General features: G+C 40.7%; 1 protein-coding gene across 1 annotated transcript in view; it reads left to right on the top strand.

Annotated features, from left to right (window-relative positions):
* CCDC175 (coiled-coil domain containing 175) overlaps nt 1–12,273 on the top strand; it is a 75,181-nt gene that overhangs the window by 14,672 nt on the left and 48,236 nt on the right. The window contains exon 6 of the mRNA XM_029239393.1: nt 2,229–2,351. Coding sequence (XP_029095226.1) covers nt 2,229–2,351 — 123 coding nt within the window. The remainder of the gene's footprint in view (nt 1–2,228; nt 2,352–12,273) is intronic.

Genomic DNA, 12,273 nt, shown 5'->3' with positions numbered 1-12,273 from the left:
CTCAAACTGACTTAAATAGTAAGGACATTTATTATCTTACACAGTAGGAATTCCCAAGGTAGGGCAGACTGCAGGACTAGCTAATTCAGTGGCTCATCCCTCCTCCATCTTTCATCTTAAGGCTGGTTTCCCTCTTCATCACAAGACGGCTGCCAGTGACAACTGGACTATGTTTCCTTTCTCAAGTAGAAAGAAGAAAACCTTTCCCAACCAAGGACATAAGTTTCTTGCTATGTCTGATCCGGCCAGGTTAAGACAGTTCCCACCCCAGAACAATAGTGGATCCTAAGGGAAAATGTGTACTAGTGGACTAGACCAACTGGGAGTGGATATTAAGGACTCAACCAGCAATGCTCACTAAATGCACATCATATGCCATAGTAACAGCCTGTTAATTCCCTTTATTTCCAATGAGAAAGGAAAAGCTGTTTACAGCTGTCAGAGTCTTCAAACCGTAAGTTCTCTTCTAACACAAAAGAGTTTTTGCTAATATTATTTCTATAATTGCAAGACCCAAGACCTTGGGAGAAGGCTTAGGCCAAAGTATGAGCACAGAATTTCAATTTTCAACAAAATTTATTGTCACCAAGTTTCATTTTAATGCACCTGTGCCCTAGTGCAGAGATAACTGATAATGTTCACATTCATTCAGAGTAATCACTTTGGGTGAATTGGCTGGTGGCTTTGATGGAAAGCCACACAAACATGTTTTCATAACTCTTTAATACAGAGTTAAATATACTTTCTCTGGCCTTACTATTCAGTTACCTTTTTCTTCATAATTCATTTTGCCAGACAAATCCATGATGTGTCTGATTTTGATAAGGTGACTCATTTCAATAGGATCTGACAGGTAATCACAATATGTTTAATCATAGGAAAACTGTTATTTATCCTGTCAGTGAAAATAATCAATAATCAATCTGTCACAAGAATAGAAAGGTTTTTTATTTGAGCCAAACTAAGGACTAGCTCAGAAGCCATCTTCCCAGATTACTCTGAGAAGCTGCTCCAGAGAAGCATGGTTTTCAGTATAGTTTTTTTTTTTTTTTTGCGGTACGCGGGCCTCTCACTGTTGTGGCCTCTCCCGTTGCGGAGCACAGGCTCTGGACACGCAGGCTCAGCGGCATGGCTCATGGGCCTAGCCGCTCCGCGTTCCTATATCTCAAAATGTGAAAATTTCTTTTATCAATCCCCAACAGGTCAGTGACCCCTTCAATGGGTCCTTTGCCCAGTGTTGCAAATGCCAATCAAACGAAACCGGGTTCAAAATCAGAAACTCGAGTCATTGATCAAGGAGTGGAGAAGGGAGAGCTTGTGCTCTAAAAGCACCATCTCCCTGAAGGGAGGGGAATAAGGGAATTTTAAGGATTAGGAGGCGGTGGTCATCAGGGCTCTAGGAAGGGGGCAGAGATTTACAGAGGCAGCCAGAGCAGCTAGGGCATGCACAGTCTTCCATGCTTCCTTGCACAGGGCATGAATTGTGCCTAGCAGAGTATAAATGCCCCCTTTGGGCAGAGATCTTAACATGGTAATGAAGCAAAGGTAACTTTCTGACACCTCTAGGCCTCATCTGCGCAGGCAGAGCACTCCTGTGGTCAAGTCACAGTCAGTTCAGGGCATTTGACCACTGAATATCTCTTAAGACACAGCTGCAAAACATTTCTACCAAATACTGGGCGCTTTTGAAACAAGCCCAGGTAAATGGAGATAAGGATCCTTTAGCTCTCAGGGGCTGGTATGGGTGACAAAATGGTAAGTTGTTTAGGATTGTGAGCTGCCCTATCTTCAGTGATTTTGTTTTTGGTCTGTTTTACTTCTCATGAAATAACGTGAATTTAGATTTCCAAACAATTCTTAATTCCTTCCTTTGACTCTTCTGATGTGCTTAGCGCACAGTAAATCTGGTAACAATTGCTATGATGTTTTACTAGTAAATTTTACAATGGCAGTTGCTTTTATAATTTGCTGTTAATGATCATTGTTTCATTGTTCCTCTAAATTTACTAGTTCAACATTTTATAATTACAGTTTGATCCTTGTGATTTATTATTTTTCCTCTGATGCTTCAAACTAAGCAAACCTGTTTTTTTTAAATTTGATAATATACTTAGATTGAATATGGTATACTTAAATATGAATTAGGTTGACAAAATTTAAAAAAACATTTCCTAAACTGTGTTGTCCTCTTAAGCTTTTTGATTTGTTTATTATGTTTGTCACTACAGATTGATGAATATAAAAAACTCTGTGAACTAAAGAGAAAGGAGACTTACAAAAAGAAGAAAGAATTGGATAGATTAAGGCTTAAAATGACAAAACTGAGAGAAACCCTTGCTACCAGCACAGTGGTAAGAAAGAATAAACTATGTTTCTTCAAGCCTGACCCCAAGCACCTCAATATACACTGCCTTGAATCCAACTAATAGCAGGTGGTTTAAAAAAGGAGCTGATATTAATTAATCTTCATGCCATTCGGGGGAGAATGTTTTTGGCATGTTAATCTTTTCTGACATTTAAAGTGTCATAGGGCAATTGTGTTTTCTTCTTTAGGAATATGATGGAATGAAGGAAGTTTGGAATGCTTAGGTACACATTGCATTTGATGGGCCAAAATACTGTAAAAATGTTTTTTAAAAAATACATACAGGGCTTCCCTGGTGGCGCAGTGGTTGAGAGTCCGCCTGCCGATGCAGGGGACGCGGGTTCGTGCCCCGGTCTGGGGGGATCCCACATGCCGCGGAGCGGCTGGGCCCGTGAGCCATGGCCGCTGAGCCTGCGCGTCCGGAGCCTGTGCTCCGCAACGGGAGAGGCCACAACAGTGAGAGGCCCGTGTACAACAAAAAAAAAAAAAAAAAAAATACATACAGAACCGACCAAATGGATATAGAATCATATGTAATGTTTGTGTGAGGTTGCTTTATTTTACATAACAAAGTGAATAAACATGGGCAGATTCCTTAATTCTGAATGTGTGATAATAAAACAGAATTTAGGCTCTCCATTTATATTGAGTACATTAATATGGAAAGGAGACTATTTGTCTCTTCGAGTTAGAAAAACTTCAGAGCTCTGTACTTCTATTTTTCTTTTGTTGTTGTTGTTGCTAATTTTTTTAAAATTTTATTTATTTTTTCTTTTTCTCCCTCCCTCCCACCATCCCTATCGCACCCCTCCAGGCGGTCACAAAGCACCGAGCTGATCTCCCTGTGCTATGCGGCTGCTTCCCACTAGCTATCTACCTTACGTTTGGTAGTGTATATATGTCCATGCCTCTCTCTCGCTTTGTCACAGTTTACCCTTCCCCCCTCCCCATATCCTCAAGTCCATTCTCTAGTAAGTCTGTGTCTTTATTTCTGTTTCACCCCTAGGTTTTTCATGACATTTTTTTTTCTTAAATTCCATATATATATGTGTTAGCATATGGTATTTGTCTCTCTCTTTCTGACTTACTTCACTCTGTATGACAGACTCTAGGTCTATCCACCTCATTACAAATAGCTCAATTTCGTTTCTTTTTATGGCTGAGTAATATTCCATTGTATATATGTGCCACATCTTCTTTATCCATTCCTCTGATGATGGACACTTAGGTTGTTTCCATCTCCGGGCTATTGTAAATAGAGCTGCAATGAACATTTTGGTACATGACTCTTTTTGAATTATGGTTTTCTCAGGGTATATGCCCAGTAGTGGGATTGCTGGGACACATGGTAGTTCTATTTGTAGTTTTTTAAGGAACCTCCATACTGTTCTCCACAGTGGCTGTATCAATTTACATTCCCACCAACAGTGTTAGAGGATTCCCTTTTCTCCGCATCCTTTCCAGTATTTATTGTTTCTAGATTTTTTGATGATGGCCATTCTGACTGGTGTGAGATGATATCATAATGTAGTTTTGATTTGCATTTCTCTAATGATTAATGAAGTTGAGCATCCTTTCATGTGTTTGTTGGCAGTCTGTATATCTTCTTTGGAGAAATGTCTCTTTAGGTCTTCTGCCCATTTTTGGATTGGGTTGTTTGTTTTTTGGATATTGAGCTGCATAAACTGCTTGTAATTTTGGAGGTTAATCCTTTGTCAGTTGCTTCTTTTGCAAATATTTTCTCCCATTCTGAGGGTTGTCTTTTGGTCTTGTTTATGGTTTCCTTTGCTGCACAAAAGCTTTTAAGTTTCATTAGGTCCCATTTGTTTATGTTTGTTTTTATTTCCATTTCTTGAGGAGGTGGGTCAAAAAGGACCTTGCTGTGATTTATGTCATAGAGTGTCCTGCCTATGTTTTCCTCTAAGAGTTTTAGAGTGTCTGGCCTTACATTTAGGTCTTTAATCCATTTTGAGCTTATTTTTGTGTATGGTGTTAGGGAGTGATCTAATCTCATACTTTTACATGTAGCTGTCCAGTTTTCCCAGCACCACTTATTGAAGAGGCTGTCCTTTCTCCACTGTACATTCCTGCCTCCTTTATCAAAGATAAGGTGACCATATGTGCGTGGGTTTATCTCTGGGCTTTCTATCCTGTTCCATTGATCTATCTTTCTGTTTTTGTGACAGTACCATACTGTCTTGATTACTGTAGCTTTGTAGTATAGTCTGAAGTCAGGAAGCCTGATTCCTCCAGCTCCGTTTTTCGTTCTCAAGACTGCTTTGGGTATTCGGGGTCTTTTGTGTTTCCATAAAAATTGTGAAATTTTTTGTTCTAGTTCTGTGAAAAATGCCATTGGTAGTTTGATAGGGATTGCATTGAATCTATAGATTGCTTTAGGTAGTAGAGTCATTTTCACAATGTTGATTCTCCCAGTCCAAGAACATGGTATATTTCTCCATCTATTTGTATCATCTTTAATTTCTTTCATCAGTGTCTTATAATTTTCTGCATACAGGTCTTTTGTCTCCTTAGGTAGGTTTATTCCTAGATATTTTATTCTTTTTGTTGCAATGGTAAATGGGAGTGTTTTCTTGATTTCACTTTCAGATTTTTCATCCTTAGTGTATAGGAATGCCAGAGATTTCTGTGCATTAATTTTGTATCCTGCTACTTTACCAAATTCATTGATTAGCTCTAGTAGTTTTCTGGTAGCATCTTTAGGATTCTCTATGTATAGTATCATGTCATCCGCAAATAGTGACAGCTTTACTTCTTCTTTTCCGATTTGGATTCCTTCTATTTCCTTTTCTTCTCTGATTGCTGTGGCTAAAACTTCCAAAACTATGTTGAATAAGAGTGGTGAGAGTGGGCAACCTTGTCTTGTTCCTGATCTTAGTGGAAATGGTTTCAGTTTTTCACCATTGAGGATGATGTTGGCTGTGGGTTTGTCATATATGGCCTTTATTATGTTGAGGAAAGTTCCCTCTATGCCTACTTTCTGCAGGGTTTTTATCATAAATGGGTGTTGAATTTTGTCAGAAGCTTTCTGTGCATCTGTTGAGATGATCATATGGTTTTTCTCCTTCAGTTTGTTAATATGGTGTATCACGTTGATTGATTTACGTATATTGAAGAATCCTTCCATTCCTGGAATAAACCCCACTTGATCATGGTGTATGATCCATTTAATGTGCTGTTGGATTCTGTTTGCTAGTATTTTGTTGAGGATTTTTGCATCTATGTTCATCAGTGATATTGGCCTGTAGTTTTCTTTCTTTGTGACATCCTTGTCTGGTTTTGGTATCAGGGTGATGGTGGCCTTGCAGAAGAGTTGGGGAGTGTTCCTCCCTCTGCTATATTTTGGAAGAGTTTGAGAAGGATAGGTGATAGCTCTTCTCTAAATGTTTGGTAGAATTCACCTGTGAAGCCATCTGGTCCTGGGCTTTTGCTTGTTGGAAGATTTTTAATCACAGTTTCAATTTCAGTGCTTGTGATTGGTCTGTTCGTATTTTCTATTTCTTCCTGATTCAGTCTTGGCAGGTTGTGCCTTTCTAAGAATTTGTCCATTTCTTCCAGGTTGTCCATTTTATTGGCATAGAGTTGCTTGTAGTAATCTCTCATGATCTTTTGTATTTCTGCAGTGTCAGTTGTTACTTCTCCTTTTTCATTTCTAATTCTATTGATTTCAGTCTTCTCCCTTTTTTTCTTGATGAGTCTGGCTAATCGTTTATCAATTTTGTTTATCCTTTCAAAGAACCAGCTTTTAGTTTTATTGATCTTTGCTATCGTTTTCTTCATTTCTCTTTCATTTATTTCTGATCTAATTTTTATGATTTCTTTCCTTCTGCTAACTTTGGGTTTTTTTTTGTTCTTCTTTCTCTAATTGCTTTAGGTGCAAGGTTAGGTTGTTTATTCGAGATGTTTCCTGTTTCTTAAGGTAGGATTGTATTGCTATAAACTTCCCTCTTAGAACTGCTTTTGCTGCATCCCATAGATTTTGAGTTGGCGTGTCTCCATTGTCGTTTGTCTCTAGGTATTTTTTGATTTCCTCTTTGATTTCTTCAGTGATCACTTCATTATTAAGTAGTGTATTGTTTAGCCTCCATGTGTTTGTATGTTTTACAGATCTTTTCCTGTAATTATCATCTAGTCTCATAGCGTTGTGGTCGGAAAAGATACTTGATACTATTTCAATTTTCTTAAGTTTACCAAGGCTTGATTTGTGACCCAAGATATGATCTATCCTGGAGAATGTTCCATGAGCACTTGAGAAAAATGTGTATTCTGTTGTTTTTGGATGGAATGTCCTATAAATATCAATTAAGTCCATCTTGTTTAATGTATCATTTAAAGCTTGTGTTTCCTTATTTATTTTCATTTTGGATGATCTGTCCATTGGTGAAAGTGGGGTGTTAAAGTCCCCTACTATGAATGTGTTACTGTCGATTTCCCCTTTTATGGCTGTTAGTAATTGCCTTATGTATTGAGGTGCTCCTATGTTGGGTGCATAAATATTTACAATTGTTATATCTTCTTCTTGGATCGATCCCTTGATCATTATATAGTGTCCTTCTTTGTCTCTTCTAATAGTCTTTATTTTAAAGTCTATTTTGTCTGATATGAGAATTGCTACTCCAGCTTTCTTTTGGTTTCCATTTGCATGAAATACCTTTTTCCATCCCCTTACTTTCAGTCTGTATGTGTCTCTAGGTCTGAAGTGGGTCTCTTGTAGACAGCAAATATATGTGTCTTGTTTTTGTATCCATTCAGCCAATCTGTGTCTTTTGGTGGGAGCATTTAGTCCATTTACATTTAAGGTTATTATTGATGTATATGTTCCCATTCCCATTTTCTTAATTGTTTTGGATTCGTTATTGTAGGTCTTTTCTTTCTCTTGTGTTTCTTGCCTAGAGAAGTTCCTTTAGCAGTTGTTGTAGAGCTGGTTTGGTGGTGCTGAACTCTCTCAGCTTTTGTTTTTCTGTAAAGGTTTTAATTTCTCCATCAAATCTGAATGAGATCCTTGCTGGGTAGAGTAATCTTGGTTGCAGGTTTTTCTCCTTCATCACTTTCAATATGTCCTGCCACTCCCTTCTGGCTTGCAGAGTTTCTGCTGAAAGATCAGCTGTTAACCTTATGGGGATTCCCTTGTGTGTTATTTGTTGTTTTTCCCTTTCTGCTTTTAATATGCTTTCTTTGTATTTAGTTTTTGACAGTTTGATTAATATGTGTCTTGGCGTATTTCTCCTTGGATTTATCCTGTATGGGACTCTCTGTGCTTCCTGGACTTGATTAACTATTTCCTTTCCCATATTAGGGAAGTTTTCAACTATAATCTCTTCAAATATTTTCTCAGTCCCTTTCTTTTTCTCTTCTTCTTCTGGGACCCCTATAATTCGAATGTTGGTGCGTTTAATGTTGTTCCAGAGGTCTCTGAGACTGTCCTCAGTTCTTTTCATTCTTTTTTCTTTATTCTGCTCTGCATTAGTTATTTCCCCTATTTTATCTTCCAGGTCACTTATACGTTATTCTGCCCTGCATTAGTTATTTCCCCTATTTTATCTTCCAGGTCACTTATACGTTCTTCTGCCTCAGTTATTCTGCTATTGATCCCATCTAGAGTATTTTTCATTTATTGTGTTGTTCATCATTGTTTGTTTCATCTTTAGTTCTTCTAGGTCCTTGTTAAATGTTTCCTGCATTTTGTCTATTCTATTTCCAAGATTTTGGATCATCTTTCCTATCATTATTCTGAATTCTTTTTCAGGTAGACTGCCTATTTCCTCTTCATTTGTTAGGTCTGGTGGGTTTTTATCTTGCTCCTTCATCTGCTGTGTGTTTTTCTGTCTTCTCATTTTGCTTATCTTACTGTGTTTGGGGTCTCCTTTTTGCAGGCTGAAGGTTCGTAGGTCCTGTTGTTTTTAGTGTCTGTCCCCAGTGGCTAAGGTTGGTTCAGTGGGTTGTGTAGGCTTCCTGGTGGAGGGTACTAGTGCCTGTGTTCTGGTGGATGAGGCTGGATCTTGTCTTTCTGGTGGGCAGGTCCATGTCTGGTGGTGTGTTTTGGGGTGTCTGTAGACTTATTATGATTTTGGGCAGCCTCCCTAATGGGTGGGGTTGTGTTCCTGTCTTGCTAGTTGTTTGGCATAGGATGTCCAGCACTGTAGCTTGCTGGTCGTTGAGTGAAGCTGGGTGCTGGCGCTGAGATGGAGATCTCTGGGAGATTTTCGCCGTTTGCTGTTACGTGCAGCTGGGAGGCCTCTTGTGGACCAGTGTCCTGAAGTTGGCTCTCCCACCTCAGAGGCACAGCACTAACTCCCGGCTGTAGCACCAAGAGCCTTTCATCCACACGGCTCCTTAATTTGGGATGATTCATTGTCTATTCATGTATTCCACAGATGCAGGGTACATCAAGTTGATTGTGGAGCTTTAATCCGCTGCTTCTGAGGCTGCTGGGAGAGATTTCCCTTTCTCTTCTTTGTTCTCACACCTCCCAGGGGCTGAGCTTTGGATTTGGCCCCACCTGTGAATGTAGGTCGCCGGAGGGCGTCTGTTCTTTGCTCAGACAGGACGGGATTAAAGAAGCCGCTGATTCGGAGGCTCTGGCTCACTCAGGCCGGGGGGAGGGGGGGTAGGGAGGGTCACGGAGTGCAGGGCGAGCCTGCGGCGGCAGACGCCAGAGTGACGTTGCACCAGCCTGAGGCGCGCCGTGCGTTCTCCCGGGTAAGTTGTCCCTGGATCCCGGGACCCTGGCAGTGGCGGGCTGCACAGGCTCCACGGAAGGGGGGTGTGGATAGTGACCTGTGTTCGCACACAGGCTTCTTGGTGGCGGCAGCAGCGGCCTTAGCGTCTCATGTCTGTCTCTGGGGTTCGCACTTTTAGCCGCGGCTCCCGCCCGTCTCTGGAGCTCCTTTAAGCAGTGCTCTTAAATCCCCTCTCCTCGCGCACCAGGAAATAAAGAGGGAAGAAAAAGTCTCTTGCCTCTTCGGCAGGTCCAGACTTTTCCCCGGACTCCCTCCCGGCTAGCCGAGGCGCACCAACGCCCTGCAGGCTGTGTTCACGCCGCCAACCCCAGTCCTCTCCCTGCGCTCCGAATGAAGCCCGAGCCTCAGCTCCCAGCCCCGCCCGCCCCGGCGGGTGAGCAGACAAGCCTCTCGGCTGGTGAGTGGCAGTTGGCCCTGATCCTCTGCGCTGGAATCTCACCGCTTTGCCCTCCGCACCCCTGTTGCTGTGCTCTCCTCCGCGGCTCCGAAGCTCCCCCCTTCTGCCACCCACAGTCCCCGCCCGCGAAGGGGCTTCCTAGTGTGTGGACACTTTTCCTCCTTCACAGCTCCCTCCCGCTGGTGCAGGACCCGTCCCTATCCTTTTGTCTCTGTTTATTTTTTTCTTTTGCCCTACCCAGGTACGTGGGGGGTTTCTTGCCTTTGGGGAGGTCTGAGGTCTTATGCCAGCGTTCAGTAGGTGTTCTGTAGGAGTTGTTCCACGTGTAGATGTGTGTACTTCTATTTTTAAAAATTAACAACATCGATTGAAAGCCAGTATTGTGATAAATATTTTGTGAGGATTACCCTCATTTTAAAGATAAGAAAACTGAAGCTTATGCAGTGACTATAATTGAAGAGGTTAATGTTAATACTACTTCTATGTTAATTAAAACAGAAACACCTGTTAATCTATCACAGTTGAATTAATGAGCCTAGCGTATTTCTTCTATTTGTGTTGAGAATTACATGTAAAACTATATGGGGCAACAGTAATACTAAAACATCGCATTGCTTATCAGTCTTCAGTTAATTCCATTATATCAATACTATTTATAGTGTGATTTTGACCATTATAGTTACAATATATCTATTATGACATCCAATTACAAAACATTAGTAAAATTAAAAACTTCCCCCAGATATGTGCGTTTAAAAAGGTGATTATCTGTTTCTTCATATATCAACATAGTAAGGAAGCATGAGTCAGGCTAGGCTCAAAGGAGAACACAAGGATTGTATAAAACAGATCTTATCGGCACGCGTAAGCTCATATCCCCAGTTGGGGCCTCATAAATTATGCCAAGCACACCACCTGGTTTGGAAAAATGAAGTATATGTTCCTTAACCTGTTCTTCAAAGATCTCTAAAGACAAATAAGTCAAGGCTTGAGGTGGCAGGGGTAAACTCAGCTCCAGTGACATTCTCTACCTCCCCCCAATCCAGCGCCCCACCCCACCTTACCAGTGGAGAATTGTGTTTAAAGCACAAACTTCAGTATCACAGAGACCTGGGTTCAAGTCTTGGCTTTACCAACCCGAAGTTTCCTCACCTATAATATGGTGGTAATAATATTGCCTATTTCAAAGGGCTTTTGTGGAGATAGAATGAGGTCATGCCTATAAGGCTTTTAGCTGAGTGTTTTGTATTTGGTAAAGTTTGTTGTTATTGCCTGAGATTAGAAAACAACATTTTGGCTATGGACTTGAGACTACAGGGAATTTCAGGTTCATCTTCATGTGGTGCTTTTAGTTTAGAAAACTCTGAAGTCAGGTCAAACTGGTGTGATGCTGGCAGAAAAGAATAATGATGTGTGATTCTTAAGGTGCCCTACATGTCCAGGGCAGGGAGGATCGAGGGCTAGAGGTTATGGATGTCAGGCAGGACGGGCCTTCAGTGTATAGTCACTAATCCTGATTATTGGTCAGAGTTCTTTGGATATTCTGCTAATTTTTGATGGCATATCTAGGATTTCAGACTCCTGTTAACTCTGGAACTACTTATAGCCCACAAGTTCAGTCATATGAGTGCTTTAGAGGAAAAAAAAATAGTTTGGGGAGCTTTCACCCACCTGTCTCACCTGACATGACTGAAAGCACCTCTATACCCCCAACAGGTGTTTTTCTGACCCCACACTGATGTGCAGGGTTAGGTGGCTCTAAATAATCTGTCCATGGTTGCTCTATGCCAGAGAGCAAAGGAATTTGTTTGATCAGCTTTTCTCTCAGCTCCACTTTCCCTCACAAGCTGAAATGCAGACCCAAGCTCTGATAAGTTTGCTTTCCCTTTTCTTTATTCCAAAACTGTGTTGTAAAAATATGTTCACTATGAATTTTCTCCATCCGTATTTCCTTTTCAATCATGCTAACATTTTTTCATAGTACCCAATTTTTCCATTTCCAAATTACTGATTAAATATTAAGAAAAAAATCTTTGCAACATGGACATAGCTATCAACTAAGGCAAAAGACCCAATTTGTTTTGACTTTTCTTTTTATAATACTCATTCTAGTATCGTGGAATAACATTTTGAAAATAATTATGAAAATGTATATTTAATTTTTTTAAATGGTAGTCAAGATGAATTCATGTCTTGAAAACTGTTTTTATAGTTTTCACATTGCTATAATTGGTTTCTCTCCCTCCCAAATTTTGTTTTCTTTTCTGATGAATTCAGGATTATTTCTGTCTCAGTTTTTTTTATAAAGAAACAAGCAGTATAATGATTGCTTTATATATATTTTTTTTTTAATTAATTAATTTATTTATTTACTTTTGGCTGCGTTGGGTCCTCGTTTCTGTGCGAGGGCTTTCTCCAGTTGCGGTGAGCGGGGGCCACTCTTCATCGTGGTGCGCGGGCCTCTGACTATCGCGGCCTCTTGTTGCGGAACACAGGCTCCAGACGCGCAGGCTCAGTAGTTGTGGCTCACGGGCCCAGCCGTTCCGCGGCACGTGGGATCTTCCCAGACCAGGGCTCGAACCCGTGTCCCTTGCATTGGCAGGCAGATTCTCAACCACTGCGCCACCAGTGAAGCCCCTGATTGCTTTTTATTTTAACTAAAGGACACCCCCAGTGTAAAAGTTGAATGGATGATACATGAATATTTAGTGAATTGGACTTCTGTCATGAACCATTTGATGATGATTGAATGC

Source organism: Monodon monoceros, unplaced genomic scaffold, assembly GCF_005190385.1.
Source record: "Monodon monoceros isolate NGI ecotype Baffin Bay Population unplaced genomic scaffold, NGI_Narwhal_1 Super_Scaffold_21, whole genome shotgun sequence".
Taxonomy (NCBI): domain Eukaryota; kingdom Metazoa; phylum Chordata; class Mammalia; order Artiodactyla; family Monodontidae; genus Monodon; species Monodon monoceros.
Note: the sequence above shows the minus strand (reverse complement) of the source record. Positions and strands in the feature narration are given on the sequence as shown.